Genomic DNA, 17,174 nt, shown 5'->3' with positions numbered 1-17,174 from the left:
AAGAAACCCAAGAAGAATTGGACATGTGTCCATTACCTTTTGGGTGGGATGTATATATCCAAGAGGAGTTGGACAGGTGTCCATTACCTGTTGGGTTGTATTTTGATGAGGAGATTCAAGAAACCCAAAATAGAATTGGACAATGTACACATGTTCAATTGTAATTGGGTAGTTTAATCCCTTCGTCAAAATACAACCCAACAGGTATAGGACACCTGTCCAATGCCTGTTGGATACCTTCATTCTGTCCAACATGTAATGGGCATTTGCTTATTATTAATTGGTCATGACTCAAAAAGGTTTCTCCTTGAATACTTAATTTTGTTATTCAAGAAAGGTTGAACAGAGTCTGAGATGTGTTGAGTTGTGTTTTCACAATTCAGTTTTTTTTGCAGTTAGGTATTCATATATTTTAATATTAGTTATTTTGAAATATACAGGTGTATATCCTTATTGATAAGAACAAATTAGTTAGGTGTTACAATAAAAGAACTATATAACAGAAATTGACAAAAATATGGGTTCAAAACCAAAGGTTTTCAGTCTTGTCTGAATTTACCAGCAAATATTAAATATATAATAAATTTGAAATGAATAAAAAACAATAAGAAAAAACCCAATAAAATACGGACACGAGGATTAATATCCAATAATATTTGAACAGTAACTACCCAAATAATGCTCTCTCGTGTGTACACTTTTTTTGTATCCAATAAGCAGTATCCAATAGGACTTGGACTTGATGTACCCAATATATAACCAAATGTGTGTCCGTCCGTCCGTCCGTCTGTCTGTCCGGCCGTCCGTCCGTCCGTCTGTTACGCTTTGGGGTACCCATCTCTTATCCGCAACTCCTCTCATACCACTGAATGAAATTTGATAAAACTTTCACAGAATCTTTATTACATGTTGCCATTGTGCACCTCCTATTTTACTTTTTGATCCGACACATATTTTGGGTTTCCCGGCGACCGGAAAACATGACTTTTTCACCAGTTATAACCATATGGGAGGCGGGGGGTATCATTTAGTGAGCTAATCGCTCACAGTACCTCTAGTTATACATGTAACCCACAATGGCTGGGACTTTACATCTGTTCTGGATTTATACGGAAGAAATCTATATTTGGAAAAATGGATCTCATAATACACGGGTAGCACAGCTCTGTAGTACGCAGAATTTTCAGACCCCCCCCCCCCTTCCTCCACATGGAAAACGTTGCAACAGGCCTGTATCAAACTGTATTTGGAATGCTCTATATCAAATTATTTTTGCGAGCCTTGATGCACAAAACAAATGCCAGATTACAAAACTATATAGGCCAATCGGAGATAACATTTAAAATTTTTGCTATGAAGTACTGTCAGTCAAAGAGGGCAGATCATAATAGAAAATATGAACGAACCTACATGAATATTCACTAACCCTAGACATTTTTTCTTTAATTAAATTTCGGTTAGAAACACATGCATATGGTCCAAAAATAAGAAGGACTTGCAGAATATAGAATATCTACTTGAATTAAGAACTTCATTTAACGAATAGTTCTTGGTTTCAAAATATAGAATGTCTTCATTATACCCCCCGCTTGAAAAGCGGGAGGGTATATAGTAATCGTTAATTATTATACCCCCCGCTTGAAAAGCGGGAGGGTATATAGTAATCGTTAATTCCGTCCGTCCGTCCGTCTGTCTGTCCGGCCGTCCGTCCGTCCGTCTGTTACGCTTTGGGGTACCCATCTCTTATCCGCAACTCCTCTCATACCACTGAATGAAATTTGATAAAACTTTCACAGAATCTTTATTACATGTTGCCATTGTGCACCTCCTATTTTACTTTTTGATCCGACACATATTTTGGGTTTCCCGGCGACCGGAAAACATGACTTTTTCACCAGTTATAACCATATGGGAGGCGGGGGGTATCATTTAGTGAGCTAATCGCTCACAGTACCTCTAGTTATACATGTAACCCACAATGGCTGGGACTTTACATCTGTTCTGGATTTATACGGAAGAAATCTATATTTGGAAAAATGGATCTCATAATACACGGGTAGCACAGCTCTGTAGTACGCAGAATTTTCAGACCCCCCCCCCCCCTTCCTCCACATGGAAAACGTTGCAACAGGCCTGTATCAAACTGTATTTGGAATGCTCTATATCAAATTATTTTTGCGAGCCTTGATGCACAAAACAAATGCCAGATTACAAAACTATATAGGCCAATCGGAGATAACATTTAAAATTTTTGCTATGAAGTACTGTCAGTCAAAGAGGGCAGATCATAATAGAAAATATGAACGAACCTACATGAATATTCACTAACCCTAGACATTTTTTCTTTAATTAAATTTCGGTTAGAAACACATGCATATGGTCCACGTATTGTAGCCTTTTTTTAAAGGACAGCAACTTGTTTAACCTTTATTACACAGTTCTAATAGATGAAATAAGAATATAAAGTCCGCCGAGAACCTGTTTTATACGTAGTAACTCTCCTCATGCCCCTGTGCTAAAAATAGCGACATGTAATACAACTAGAGGTACTGTGAGCAATGAGCTCACTAAATGATACCCCCCGCCTCCCATATCGTTATAACTGATGACAAAGTCCATGTTTTGCCGTGGCCGGGACACCCAAAATATGTGTCAGATCAAAAAGTAAAATAGGAGGTGCACAATGGCAATATGTAATTAAGATTCTGTGAAAGTTTCATCAAATTTCACTCAGTGGTATAAGAGGAGTTGCGGATAAGAGATGGGTACCCTAAAGCGTAACAGACGGACGGACAGACGGACGGACGTACAGACAGACGGACGGACGGAATTAACGATTACTATATACCCTCCCGCTTTTCAAGCGGGGGGTATAATAAACACTGATAAAACAAACGGGGGGGGACACTTTGAGAAGAGTGAGAGAGGTTCTAGGGAGTTTTGGTATAAAATTACATTGCAAAAGCTCAAAATCCTCTTGAAATATCGCCCGGAAATGATAGTGTTATACACAGGCAGAATGCGTAAATCTACGACCTTGAACTTTGACCTCAAAATCAATAGGGGTCTTCCTTAGGCCATAGGGAGTTGTTATGTAAAATTTCATTGCAAAAGCTAAAAGGGTTCTCGAGATATTGTGCAGAAACGAAAGTGTTATAACAGAGAGAATTTGCGAATTTATTACCTTGACCTTTGGACTCCAAAATCAATAGGGTTCTTCTTTAGTCTATAGGGAGTTGCTATGACAAATTTTATTGCGAAAGCTCAAAGGGTTCTCGACATATCATGTGGAAACGAAAGCATTACAGACAGACATAATGACGGACAGACCCAAATTAATGTCCCCCACTTTTCAAAAAAATCATATCTGCAGCAGTAAAGCTACAAATCAACAAAAACAGAATTATAATTTTGCCACTTTTAATGCGATTCTTAAGTGCTGCATGATAAATATGAGCGATATAATGTAAAATTTGAAATAAACTTGCTAGATGAGCTTGCCATTTAATTTAATATTGATCTATCATTATTTATCATATAGGGTTATTGAACTTATATTAGTGAATATTGGCACGAGTTGGCTGTTCAAATGCACGAGCTTGCGAGATAGATCATCATTGATAGAGATTTCCTAATTCCTTGTAAATCTTTGTGTGCATCTCACAATTCCGTATCTGTCATTTGATTGGAAAATTATATTCCTCTAAACCCAAAAGTTCGTTGTATTATTTTTTCTTTTAACTAGAAACCTTTGAGGAAGACTTATTTGATGATGCTGTTAACCAATTAAGGAGGATCTCTACACCTGTAAAGTATAACTGATTTTTGTTGCATGCATTTGTTTCTAATAATAGGCCCCATATCCGATAAAATAAGGTTCCAAAGTATTTAATTTATTTTTTAGAAATATTTGAAATATTTTATTTATTTTGTTAAAATCCCTCATATCAATTTTTTTAAATGCCCATTGCTTTAAATTTCTCTTTAAAGTTTAGTGTTATAAAATATTGAAATAATAACCAACAAAGTTAAAAATAAAATCAACATAATTTTTATTTAAATTTACAAAAATAGACAAAAGAAAAAGTAAAACAGCATTTTCTTGAGAATAGCTGGTTGGATCCTCTTCAATATCTGAAAAGATATATAATATCAAAGGGTAAAAACAATGAAAAAAAGAAATTGAAAAAAAAATGAAAAACTGTCAAAAATTTATAAACATCACAAAAATTCAGGTGTGAGCGATCCGCTTTAAGAGTGGACTCAAATATCTTGGTACTGTTTTTTTTTTTATAAACTTCAAATAAACTATACTTGCACAAGTATTAATTAATGTCACGCAAGGACATTGAAAGAAGTTCGTATTGTACTTATATTGTTTTTCAATTAGTTTAAGCGAAAATCATCGCGTTTCCAGTCAATGACAAAGACATGTATTTAGTGAATTCATGGTATTGAGAAAGGTAGATTTACTTACCGTTTTTATCCAACTTGCATGTGTTATCCAGTGCTACCGGTATATATAACAAAACAAGTTAAGATGGTAAATGGCCAAAGGCGGTAAAAGAAATTCCTATAACCAAATGCACACTTCGTCTAAAACCTGCACGTTTCCCATACTTGTAAACAGCTGACAATGTTGATCAAACGTTTGGGTCATGCGAAATTTCACCGGGTATAACCATTCATCAAGATTCATTCGGGTGTATACAAATCGTGAACAGAGTATCCTCTAGTCTATAGGAAGAAAATACATGTCTTTTCTGATCAAATTTGCATTTTTGGGTGGATATATTTTTCTGGAAAGCATATATGCTTATTGAAGAAAGAAATTTCTGAGTGAATGGCGTTTTGACACGTAATAATGAATTAGCATATGGACAAGCCATGTTTTATATCATTTTTTTCTTACCTAAAAATCTTATTCTAATAAGTTTGTAAATGTATTATTTAATAATTAAATAAGTAGAAATGGAATAAATTGACAAACAATTCATTTTTAAAGAAAGGATACGTATTGGGCAATACACTACATATTAATTGATGTGATATAATGTACATTCCATCCACAATATCGCATGTTGTGTTATATAACTCAGTGATTTATCGGTGTTAGGTGAATTTGAATCTGATCATTTGGGATCAAAATGGCGTTTTTACGGAAGTACGCCATGTTGTGACGTTGTAGAGAGCCCCCTTAATATCTATTAGATAATCTATGTTTTGCAATCGCAAATGATTGTTTTCGGTGTTAAGTATAGTTTACGGTTGTGAAACATAGATTATCGCGTTAACTATAGTTTACAGATGTAAAATATAGATTAACGTTGTTAACTATAGTTTACAGTCCGTAAACTATAGTTTACAACCGATAAACCTATTTTATCGATTGTGAAACTACGATTAGCTCATTTTTGTGAATTTGGCGCGTGCCATATCTATCATATGATGGATATCTTTTTTCATTGTTTAGTCACGGTGGTGGCCAAGTGATTCTTGTCCCCCGCTTGAAAAGTGGGGGATATTAATTTGGGTTTGTCCGTCCGTCCGTCTTTCTGTCTGTCTGTAACGCTTTCCACACGATATCTCTAGAACCATTTGAGTTATTGCAATAAAATTTTACATAACAACTCTCTGTGGTCCAATAAAGACCCTTATTGATTTTGAGGTCAAAAGGTCAAAGTTCAAGGTCGTAAATTTACACATTCTGTCTGTGTGTAACACTATCATTTCCGGGCGATATTTCAAGAAGATTTTGAGCTTATTCAATGTAATTTTATACCAAAACTCCCTAGGACCTCTCTCATCCCTCTCAAAGTGTCCCGCCCCGTTTGTTTTATTAGTATTTATAGTATTACATGTCGCTATTTTTAGTACAGGGGCATGAGGAGAGTTATTGCGTATAAAACAGGTTCTCGGCGGACTTTATGTTCTTATTGCATCTATTAGAACTGTTTAATAAAGGCTAAATAAATCAAACACCATGGATTGTGTAAAATTTTGACAATACCGAATATGAATATATAATTACACATTTATCCCGCTTCAGACAAATTTGTCGATTACTGATTGGATAAAAGCTAATCACGTGACGCCCTGAAATTTTCCGTATTAGGTCTCCGTTTCCGTATTACGTCTCCGTCGAGGCGTAATATGAAAATCGGGCACGCGATTCCGTTCGAAGCGTTGTTGTTGTAAATAAAAATGGCGGCTAAGAAACGGTTTACGTAGGTAGTTTAGTTAAATTTCTTGTTACTGTAATGATATTTTATGTTCATTGTTATTGGATTAAAACTTAATATTTTCATAATATGCACAAATATTTTTTTTTAAGTCGAAAAAGGTCTTCAGCGGGATAAATTCGTTACACAGTCAGTTAGTGAGGCCAAAAAAAAAAAATAGTCTTGTTTCCTGCTACCCGACCGACCCTATTTTTGGGGGCCGACCCTAAAGTTTTTTTTCGATTCGGAAAAAAAATGAAATATTTCCGGAATTCGTTCTGTCACCGTTTTTGGCTCCCATGTTATAAATACAAAACAAAATTGCGGCTGCCATTGGAAGAGGCCAGCCTCATGTGCTCTCTGTTATTTTGGAACGGTGTCGCTACAAGGACACAAAAACAAGCGTAATAACAACCTTTTCGAGTACTACCACTTTAAATGATATCTTTGCTAGTGATCGATTGTCAGTTGTTAGAAGCTCTTCGATGCTACTCATCGATTATATTAAAAATAAATGTCGCCGACATCGCTAACAAAAAATAAAATTGTCATACTTTAATTTCATTACCAAATCCAAGTGCAAAGAGCATAAAAGTAGTGATGAATGTTTAAAACATGGAAGGATCCCGTGTCTTGTAGATACTTTTACCGCCATGATTAAATATGGGGTTAGACTAATACCAGGAAACGGTAATATTGCAAGTAAAGGAAAACATAATTAGTCTAGTCAATCTTTAAACGTAATTATCACCATAAATACATGTCTAACTTCTGGATAATTACTTTTACAACTTGCAATTTCAACTAACTGAAACTAATTTTAAGAAATAAATACATACATATATTAAATGAAAGGTGGGACTAATATCAGTAAAATACCCATTGCATGGACTTTATTAAAAAAATTAATTTCCATTCTGTTTCAATAGTCCTATATTGTTTAATGTAAACAAAATACTATTTTCCACTTTTTAAAAAAGAAATTTCAATTAACATTTGTTCTAACTTGATTTAGCTCCTGTTCACTAAAATATTTCACTTAAATTACAAATGTACATGTATTCAGATTCATCATCTTTGTTTGTTTTTTTTTTGTTTGTTTTAGATTTCAAATAGTAAACAACGATAAAATTAACCTGCTCAGAAATCAAATACAGTGTAATCTAACAAAGTTCATGGTTTCTGTAACACATATGGTCCTTCGCTGAGTTTTTAAAGGAATGATTGTTCGATTATCTACTTGACAAATACCTTCATGTTCCATAACTGAAAAAAAAAATTCTGAGAAAACTAAAAGAGCTTTCTACACAGTGTACTGCATATTATAAAATACCTCTTGAGTTGTTGTGCATCAAGATATGAAATTTAATTGTAAAAGATTATATTGAGTGACTTGTGATATGTTTAATTTGATCATGTATTCAGTTCATATCCAAAAAATGCCGTCGGAAAAAAATAAAATAAAAAAATAAAATAAAATAATTTTCCTACCTACCTACCCTATTTTTTTTAGGCTGGTAGCAGGAAACAAGACTATTATTTTTTTTGGCCTGACCTAATACGGATTCATACATTTAGACGAGACATATCGGTTTTACCAAAATAAAGTTTATATTATTTGATGATATTGAGGGTAAATACGGCTGAAAATATAGCGGAATTTCACTATAATAGTGATATACCACTATTATAGCGGAATTTACGTTTCCCCCAACCTGATATTAAAAAGAATCTTCTATACACATGATAAAGAATAAGCAATTAAATCTTTATATCCATAATGGTATATTTTATTTGCTTCAGTATACATGCATGTATACATTAATAATTCTACAAATTCAGTGAGGGGGATCCAACTCTCCCCCTCCCTCCCCCCGAACTTCGCATGTTTTACTTTTTCCTTAAGCGGGGGACACAAATTCTCTGAATTTGCTTGTTTATGCTACATTCGTGTTGGGGGGTCTTGACCATACAGTTTCTTTCTCAGATAAAACATTTGACATTTGTTGGCAAACTCTGAACTATCTTTCAAAACAATATGCAAACAAAAAAGAGTAGAGTTTCCATGCCAAGAGTTTTGCCCAATTACATAAAGCAATAATAAAACATATCACTATAAAATAACATCTCTGATAAATTTTTCGCAAAAATAGATTTTCTATAAATAATAGACTTTATAGTTTCCCATAGAAACTATATTCTCATCTTTTTGAATATATCAGAGAATACATGTGCTTAATATAATTCGTTGCTTATGTAAGAGCGTTGTTGCCTATAATCACAGGCATGTGGTTTTTGTATTTGAAATTTTCTCCTATCACATCATATTATTTCAGGAAGTTAAGTTTCTCGGGAAAATGGCTAATATTATTAGATTTGACAGATATTTCACTTCTAGACTGCAGGTTAAGTTATGATGAGGTTATGAAAATGTCCGAGGACTTACAAATTTGACAGTTATAGCCTTCCCAGCCTTGTGCGCAGCCGCTGGAACAGATACCAAGGATACTGTCGCACGCTTCACTGATGTCTGCGCAGTGACACTCTTTTTCACAATTTGGTCCGAAGCGCCATGTTGGACAATCTGAAGACAGAACAGATACATATAAGATATGTCATTTGGTTATACATGCTCCTTGCCATATTACAATTATGCAATTCAAAATGCATAAAAAATCAAAGTACTCAGAAGTACAGAGAGCCGGGCTCATTTACAGAGTAGAATGGATTTCTTACATGAATCACGTTTATATTTTGATGAAAAAATTATTTTAAAACTATCACTATAAATGATAAGACACTGAAAGTGAGTTTTTCAATCCTAATACCACGGTCCGATTTTGTCAGAATCAGAATTAATCTGGTACCGCAGACGAATGTAAACAAACAGGCCAGTCTAGTTCCCTCTCCTGCTTTACCTTGTATGTGTAGAGAACTACGGTAACACTGATTATCAAAAATCCTTACGCTAATGAACTATGTTCTTTGACTTATGAAGTTTTCAAAGTCATTACTACTGATGTTTATTTTATATAGATAAAACTTCGTGTTATTTTTGTTGCTTTATTTAGCGTTTGTATTATCTCAAAAGCGGTTGAGAGTAAGAACTATATTTTTGCGCGTAACTTTAAAATGGCGACTATGGGGTCAACATCCTGCCTTGAACAGGATCACATAAGCCGGCAATTGCTCTTTGAGCAATAAGCCCGGCTAAAAATTATTCACAACAAGAATAGTTAGCGAATACAAATGGGAACACATGTATAACAACAGACGCGTTAATGCATACAAGAGGCCCATGGGCCTTATAGGTCACCTGAGTATCATGTAACAACTTTCCAACAATTGAATTTGGTTCTGTTTTTAACCAGAGGCCATGAAATTCACAATTTTGAAAGAGGCACCATTGCTTATCATAATTATAAACTTAGCATGCTTACTCTATTTACTTAATACCCAGAGGTAGATCAGAGTAAAAAAGAGAAAATGCACTTCCACTTTATAAACAGTTGTGCACCTCACCCCAAAGGAACAACTGACCCTGGAGCCATGAAATTCACAATTTTGGAAGAGGCACTCTTGCTAATCAAAACTATGTACTAAGTTAGTTTATCTAATACCTAGGAGCAGAGAAGAAGATTTTCAGAGAATTAATGCATTTTCACTATATAATCAATAGAGCCCCGCCCTAACACAAGAACCCCTGACCCTGGGGCCATAAATTTCACAATTTTGGAAGAGGCACTCTTGCTTATCATAGCTATGTACTTAGTTAGTTTATTTAATACCCAGGAGCAGAGAAGACGATTCTCAAAGAATTAATGCATTTTCACTATATAATCAATAGTGCCCCACCCTAACACCAGAACCCATGACCCTGGGGCCATGAAATTCACAATTTTGGAAGAGGCACTCTTGCTCATCATAACTTTGTACTTAGTTAGTTTATTTAATATCCAGGAGCAGAGAAGAAGATTTTCAAAGAAATAATGCATTTTCACCATATAATCTATATAGCCCCGCCCTAGCACTAGAACCCCTGACGCTGGGGCCATGAATTTCACAATTTTGGTAGAGGACTCAGTGCTCATTACATTCATGCCAACAGTTTGCCTGCTTGATGTCCAGGAGTAAAGAAGAAGATTTTTAAAGATTTCATTAATTTTGGTGGTTTTGGCCCCACCCCTCAGGCCCCAGGGGGGCAGGAACCATAAAATTCACAATTTATGTTTCCCTTCACCCATAGATGCTGTATACCAAATTTGGTTGAAATTGGTTCAGTGGTTTCTGAGAAGAAGCTGAAATTGTTCAAATGTTAACACACGACGGACGACGGACGAAAACGAATAGCAATAGGTCACCTGAGTGACTCAGGTGACCTATAAAAGGAAATAAGAGCAGTTTGTTATTAATGTAAAATTGCAGAGAGGTTCAGCATTTTGACGATAAAATAGTTAATAATGTGCAATATCCCATTGAAAAGGAGTGAATAACTAAGTGAAATACGGATCCATGTGTTAGGATTACTGTGAAACCTTCCCTAAAAGGCTATCAAGTACGATGTTAAAGACTAGATGGGAAGATACATCACATAGGAAAAGTATGTTCATTTAATTCAGGGATCATAAAATAACACTATTAAACGTCAGTTATTTCTCTTTCTGAGATAGAGGGATTTTTTATGTCAGACATACAGAAATGGTTTCAGACACGCATCAAGCTAGGTTCTGATGCTGGATATTTAAACTGCAGAAAGAAGCCTTGACAGCCTTGTGACACGCAAGTGCCACCTACATGTGTCTGTGGTTTTTCCCCTGATGTTTTTCACTTCTTATTCTTTTATCATTATGTACATAATCTAGTCTCGATTACTGAGGTGATAATTTTAATTAATGAAAATAAGACTCGAAAGGAATATTGCCATGAAGATTCTTATTAGGCATTCAAATTTACAGTTTGAAAATACTCACAACGCTGGCTGTGGCTTCAAAAAGTTTTTAAATAAGTTTTTAAGTTTTTAAATGTTTCCATTTATATATAATATATAAACGTAAAACATATCTTCATATAATAATATAAACAGTTTTAGAGATTGACCATGTAGTAATTTACCAAAATAAGATAGCAATACATAATATAAATGTAACCAGAAGTCGCTGTCAAGACTGTAGCTCTACTGGTTTGTACTTATAATAAAGAAAGAGAAAAGTAGCAGTTGGGACTTAAAACTTTACAAAAGCAATAAATAGAATAACTAGAGCCGAGCTCGTTGCAAAGCAACGAGTAGGTCTTCCGTCGGAGCTGCGGACAGAGAGAAATGACCTTGGGTCAAGGTCATGCCATGTTCTAATTTTAAAGCAATCTTTTAAGGGTAGATATCATCTTATGTTTTACTATTATAAAAAGGATATTAAAGGAATGTTTGCGACCTTGACCTTGTCAGAATGACCTTGGTTCACACCATGACACACGCTGGTGATGAGCATATCCCATTTGTGTGCTACCGTATTGACAAATTCACACGTTTTTTCAAACAACGCATCCAGCCAAAATATCTTATCATAAATGACCTTGATTTAAGGCCATAACACATTTTGCATGATTTAAGCCATACCTTTTATTTAGATAGACCTTGTCACAGCTAATATACATGTGTAAAAAGTTATGGTCAATTATAAGCAATTTTTAAATTTTGGAAAAGCCGGATAAACTTCAAGGTCAGAGTTCATGATAGACTAGTATTTGAAATAATTTTATCACAGGCTACGTATAATTATGTGATGTTTGTGTAATATGAAAACCTTATCTCTTCTCATTAAAAAGTTATGATCAAGCCTCAAGGTCAAGTTGTCAAAAGTCAGTGTATTTAGAAAAGAGTTGTCTTAAGTAATACACAGGGATAAAATAAAAGCCCTGTCTCTTCTCATTCAAAAGGTATGAGTATTGTTAATGTTTTTGAAAAGCAGGTCAAACTTCAAGGTCAAAGGGTAAAAAATCAGTGAGTTTTGAAAGGTATTGACACAGTTAATACATTTTTATAAAATGGAAGCTTTCAAAAGTTAGGTCAATTTAAAGTAATAATGTTATTTTTGCAAGTAGGTCAAGCTCCAAGATCAAGGTCACAGGGTCAAAAATCACAGTATATTTGAAAATCAGATGTCACAAATAATGCACATTTGAAATATCAAAGTCTTATTTCAACTCATTCAATAGTTATTATCAAGTTTAAAGTTCTCGTGAGAGATGGACAGACTTGCTGACGAATAAGGTTTAATGTTCTCTAAAAAAAATAAATACATGTAATTCGAACATGATAAATTGAGAAATACGAATAATAATTTAAAAAAAATTAGAAAATATTAGAATATAAATCAGGTTTCCTACATGAGATTTCCTGAAAGACTTATTAATACATATTATTCAAGTACATGCAAAACATGTACGTTGGAGGTTCAAGACGCGGAGACCGGTCATTTCGATGAGAACATATACACAACTGTCTCGTTACGGGGTAGGTGATGTCATAAAAGGATTAAATTCGCCTGATTCCACCTCTGATTTTTTTTTTAAAGTCCGTCTTTGCGCTGCTAGTGCTTTATATTGTTTAAACAGAATTTAATTTTATGAAAAGAATTATTTTAAATGCTTATTTTTGACATATGCTTAAATTATTTACCAATGAATTTGAGTTTAAATAGTAATCAAAGTACTGAAAGTACTGAAAAGCGTTTAGCATGCTTTCATCTAATATGTACCGAAAATGTGCATGAAATGATGATATTTAAGTATGCATATCTTTGTCCAATGTCATCAGAGAACCAAAAAAAACAGACATTCTGTTTTTGTAATACTTTACTTAATAGTAAAACCAATAACATTCCAAACTGATGTCACAGATGGATGCAATCTAATTAAAATTAGATGTTCCGAATCCGCTACTGCTTCTCAAACATCTAACAACATCCTATTTGGGGTCATGTAAGAGTGAATCTTCGATTAGCCAAACAAAATGGTTCCTCCGAAATCTTGGCTTATAGTTCAGATGGGTTTCTTGTTTTCACCACCGAACCAAAACACCCGTTTGTGCTCTTTCGTTTGCATTATTCACGTTCAGATGCCAGACTGCAGACTATACATGAAATTTATTCCAAAATTACTTTAATTCAACGTAAGACAGCATCAATAACGATGTTATGTAGCCGTGGAATTAATTTGAGAATTGTTTACCGAGGCTTGAATCTACATGGCCAAAGTGTTTGTGTTTACTAGTATATGTATTCATAATCGAAAGGTCGCTCTGATGTGACCCCGAATGGGATGTTAGATGTTTGAGAAGCGGTAGCGGATTTGGAACATTTAAATAAATTTTAATTAGATTGAAATGCATGTTTGAAATTTAAACATGAGATTTCTTCAGTTTGAAAGACAGGAAGTGCATTTTTAAAAGTTCTCTCTTGGTGGCATCCAATCGTTCTCTGGATGAAAACAATTATGTTGATGCTGAAAATTTAATTGTCTTTCATGCTCTGTTGAATCTGAAATTAGGTAATTGTAAAGCCTACTATAGCAAACAACTAAAAAAATGACAAGTTAAATTCTTTAGATTAATGGATTTGGAGTAGTGTAGATCTACAGTTGGCTAGTCAGAGAAAAAAGGATGGCTGAGCAGAGACTTTGTAAATGAATTGATATCAGAGAGCTCCAGATGTGTAGGCTCACTGCGGGTGTAACCTGTAAACGAGGGATGCTTACTTCTTCTAGGCAACGGATCCCATCTCTTGAACTTTCAGGAATCAGCTTTTCATCTTAAATCGATCATTGATCATTCTGTATTTTGATACAGATACTGAATACTTCCGTTTAGTAATATTATGAACTACTACTTCTACGGGAAGACTGGCGAGTAAACAAGATTATCAAGCTTTTTGAAATGTACTTTACTGACTTTTCAAACAAGTAAATGTTCGAATAAAGTAAATGGTATATGAGAATCATTTAAAAGAAGCCTTGCACAATATGTCTAGATAAGGACATATAAGGTGTATTTGCCATATACTCTTCATGCAATATTGTTCTCAAATAAAACATGTGAAAAGGAAAGTTTCTAATCAATCAATACAGTCTAGTATTTAAAAATTCAAATGTACACTAAAAGTCAGTGTAACTTAAGAAGTTATCAGTGTCACTTTCTTCAATATGTCGGATAAACAATATACACTGATTTCTTTTCTAACAATGTGCCTCTAAACACCTGTATTTTAATTTAATTCTTCTTAAACACTCAAAATAATAATCGACAAATTGGACAAATTCAAATTTAAAAAGTATTTTCTCAGCTAATAATACGTTCCTTAGGAATTGAACAAATTTTCAAAACTTATAAATAAGCATTAAGTATATATCTTAAATTTTTGCTGATTGCCAAGATTTTTCATACCTTATTCTTCTGTGAATAATAATATCGGTTGATTTTTAGAAGAGAATCACAATGCCGATTAAAGTTAATATATATTTATCCATTTTTTTTCAAAATTAATTTTACTACTTTAAGTGCCCCATTATTTTTTTTCAAAACTAAAAGTAAGTGATCCCTTATGATCGTTTGTCATAAATTATCAAAGACGGAGTAGAGAATTTACCCCTGGGAGCAGAGCTTTTATAATCTGTTTATTAGACAGAGAAGAAAAGAGAAGAAAACAAACGTTTCATTGTGGAGGTAATCCTATTGTTTCCAAAACGTTACAAAAAGTGTAAAACGTACAGATGTATTCGGTGTTTTTATAAAAGCGTTTTTCAGGTATTACTAAACTTAATAAATGGTGTTTCTTAATACTTTGGCAAGGAAAATCAAACTCGATCGAGAGATTTGCTGATGTTTTTGCAGTCTGTAATAACCTTCAACCTGCTGTATAATTAACCGCATCGTTCAACTTTCAAAAATAAACTAACAGTTGCTATAAATCGCGATCGCACGATGTACATGTAATAAGGACCAAATTCTCAGTTCTTTGAAGTTAGTGTTCTAAGTATTGTCAATGCTTTGGTAAATACTAATAAGAATTCGATATAATCGTTATAATAGCCACTCTTCATACACAGCTTATTGTCAATCTCTCACCAGGGGGCGTATTACGCCAACAGTATACAAATCATAGGAAGCGCTTTGCTGAAGTTACCGTTGTCGATAGGTAGCGCCTTGTGGAAGTTTCCGGTTTTGGTTGCAGAAGGATAAGGTTACGTGCCATAAAGCGATGTCGATAGGTAGCGCCTTATGGAAGTTTCCGGTTTTTGGAGGCCCATGCCATAAAGCGGTTAGCTAGCTAACCGCTTAAAAAGGAATTTGTCACTCAGTATTTATCGGTCCTTCGGATGAGACCGTATAAACCGAGGCCCCGTGTCACAGCAGGTGTGGCACGATAAAGATCCCTCCCTGCTCAAAGGCCGTAAGTGCCGAGCATAGGCCTAAATTTGCAGCCCTTCACCGGCAATGGTGACGTCTCCATATCAGTGAAATATTCTGGAGAGGGACGTTAAATAGTATACAATCAATCAATCTAAGGAATTAGTGTCAATCCTCTACATCAAAGAGCGTCTGACTTGTATGAATGATATAAATTGCGTAAATGTGTTAACTGAAATTTGAGTGAATCCCGTATGTTGTGTGAGAGAGTCAGTTTTTAGATCCGCCGTGGACTATCCCGGACGTAAACATTAGATGTACTGGACATTCCATCATCAAGAAAATATAGTTTTACTCTGGACTATTCCGAGTTACCAATACGTTTGTGTGTGTGTCTGTGTGTGAGCTTTACAACATGTCTTTGTTTTCTGTGACTTGATTTGATTTATTTTTCAAAATACAAACTTTAACTTTTTATTGCTTGACTTACGTTTAATAAATTTTCATCAAAAGTTAACTTGTGTTACTTTAACCAAATATATTCTATTAAAATAATGATTCCATCTTCTTTGTTAACTTTAAATTGCTAGAAATATAGTGTAAAAATCCAGAATGAAAATAAAGAATGTTAGAAATGACTTATTAATTGTCGGAAATGCAATGCAAAATTCCGGAAATCAAATGCAGCAAAAACTGGTACCTCCACTTACCCAAAGAAACTAATACATGTAGTACATGTACACATTTCGATGCTCGATTGTACACTCTAATCGGCACAAGTTTTAGAAATTAAAACGTTTATATATATATGAAAGTTTAGTGACGCATACTAACCTTTTTTTCATTTATTTGTTAACCTGCGAATAAAAAAAATGTCGCGTATGATTATTGGTTAACATTATAATAGGTTATGGATTAATCATGGATTTCAACACCAGTCCTGACCTGTACGTACCTGAACAAACTAACCAATTAACATCGACTTTGAAGGAAAACATTGTACATATCATTTGAGGGAAGGGGGGTTACGTATCGCGATGAGAGGAAAATTTTAAATAATCTCTTTCAGTCCAATAAACACGAAAGAATGGCTTGGAATATTTGTATGCAACTACATGGCTTTCTCGGAAACAATTTTGCATTTGTTAAAAAAATTTCTGATTATTCATTTTTTTCTCTCGTATTCTGAAAGCTCGGAATGTATATATTTTAGGCGCTCTTCCGTGTAAAACAGCATGTACTTAGTTACAATCATGTACCCGTAAAACGTGTCATAGTGATATTCTTTTTATTCGAGGAAATAAAGAAATACATTCGGTACAATACAATTATAAGTTATGTATCAATTAATGCAAAACTCAAAGTTGCTACATTTAATTTTCGATTTTCATGAGAATTGGAAACGTCACTTCCACTTACGGTGCGCATTTCAGGCGCGTAGCATCGTTTTTGGAAGTGGGGGGGCCAACCTGAGAAAATTTTTGTTTACTTACCTGAAAAAGTTGACAAGCAAAAAAAAAAAAAAAAAAAAAAAAAGGAAAAAGTTAAATTGC

General features: G+C 34.3%; 1 protein-coding gene across 1 annotated transcript in view; it reads right to left on the bottom strand.

Moving 5' to 3' along the window:
- Nucleotides 1-17,174, bottom strand: part of LOC134280124 (multiple epidermal growth factor-like domains protein 10) — a 59,483-nt gene that overhangs the window by 11,858 nt on the left and 30,451 nt on the right. The window contains exon 4 of the mRNA XM_062762547.1: nt 8,668-8,805. Coding sequence (XP_062618531.1) covers nt 8,668-8,805 — 138 coding nt within the window. The remainder of the gene's footprint in view (nt 1-8,667; nt 8,806-17,174) is intronic.

This window comes from Saccostrea cucullata, unplaced genomic scaffold (genome assembly GCF_032062105.1).
Source record: "Saccostrea cucullata isolate Sc308-1 unplaced genomic scaffold, CSIRO_AGI_Scuc_v1 ctg716, whole genome shotgun sequence".
Taxonomy (NCBI): domain Eukaryota; kingdom Metazoa; phylum Mollusca; class Bivalvia; order Ostreida; family Ostreidae; genus Saccostrea; species Saccostrea cuccullata.
The sequence above is the reverse complement of the archived record's forward strand: the minus strand, read 5'-3'. Positions and strand labels throughout refer to the sequence as shown.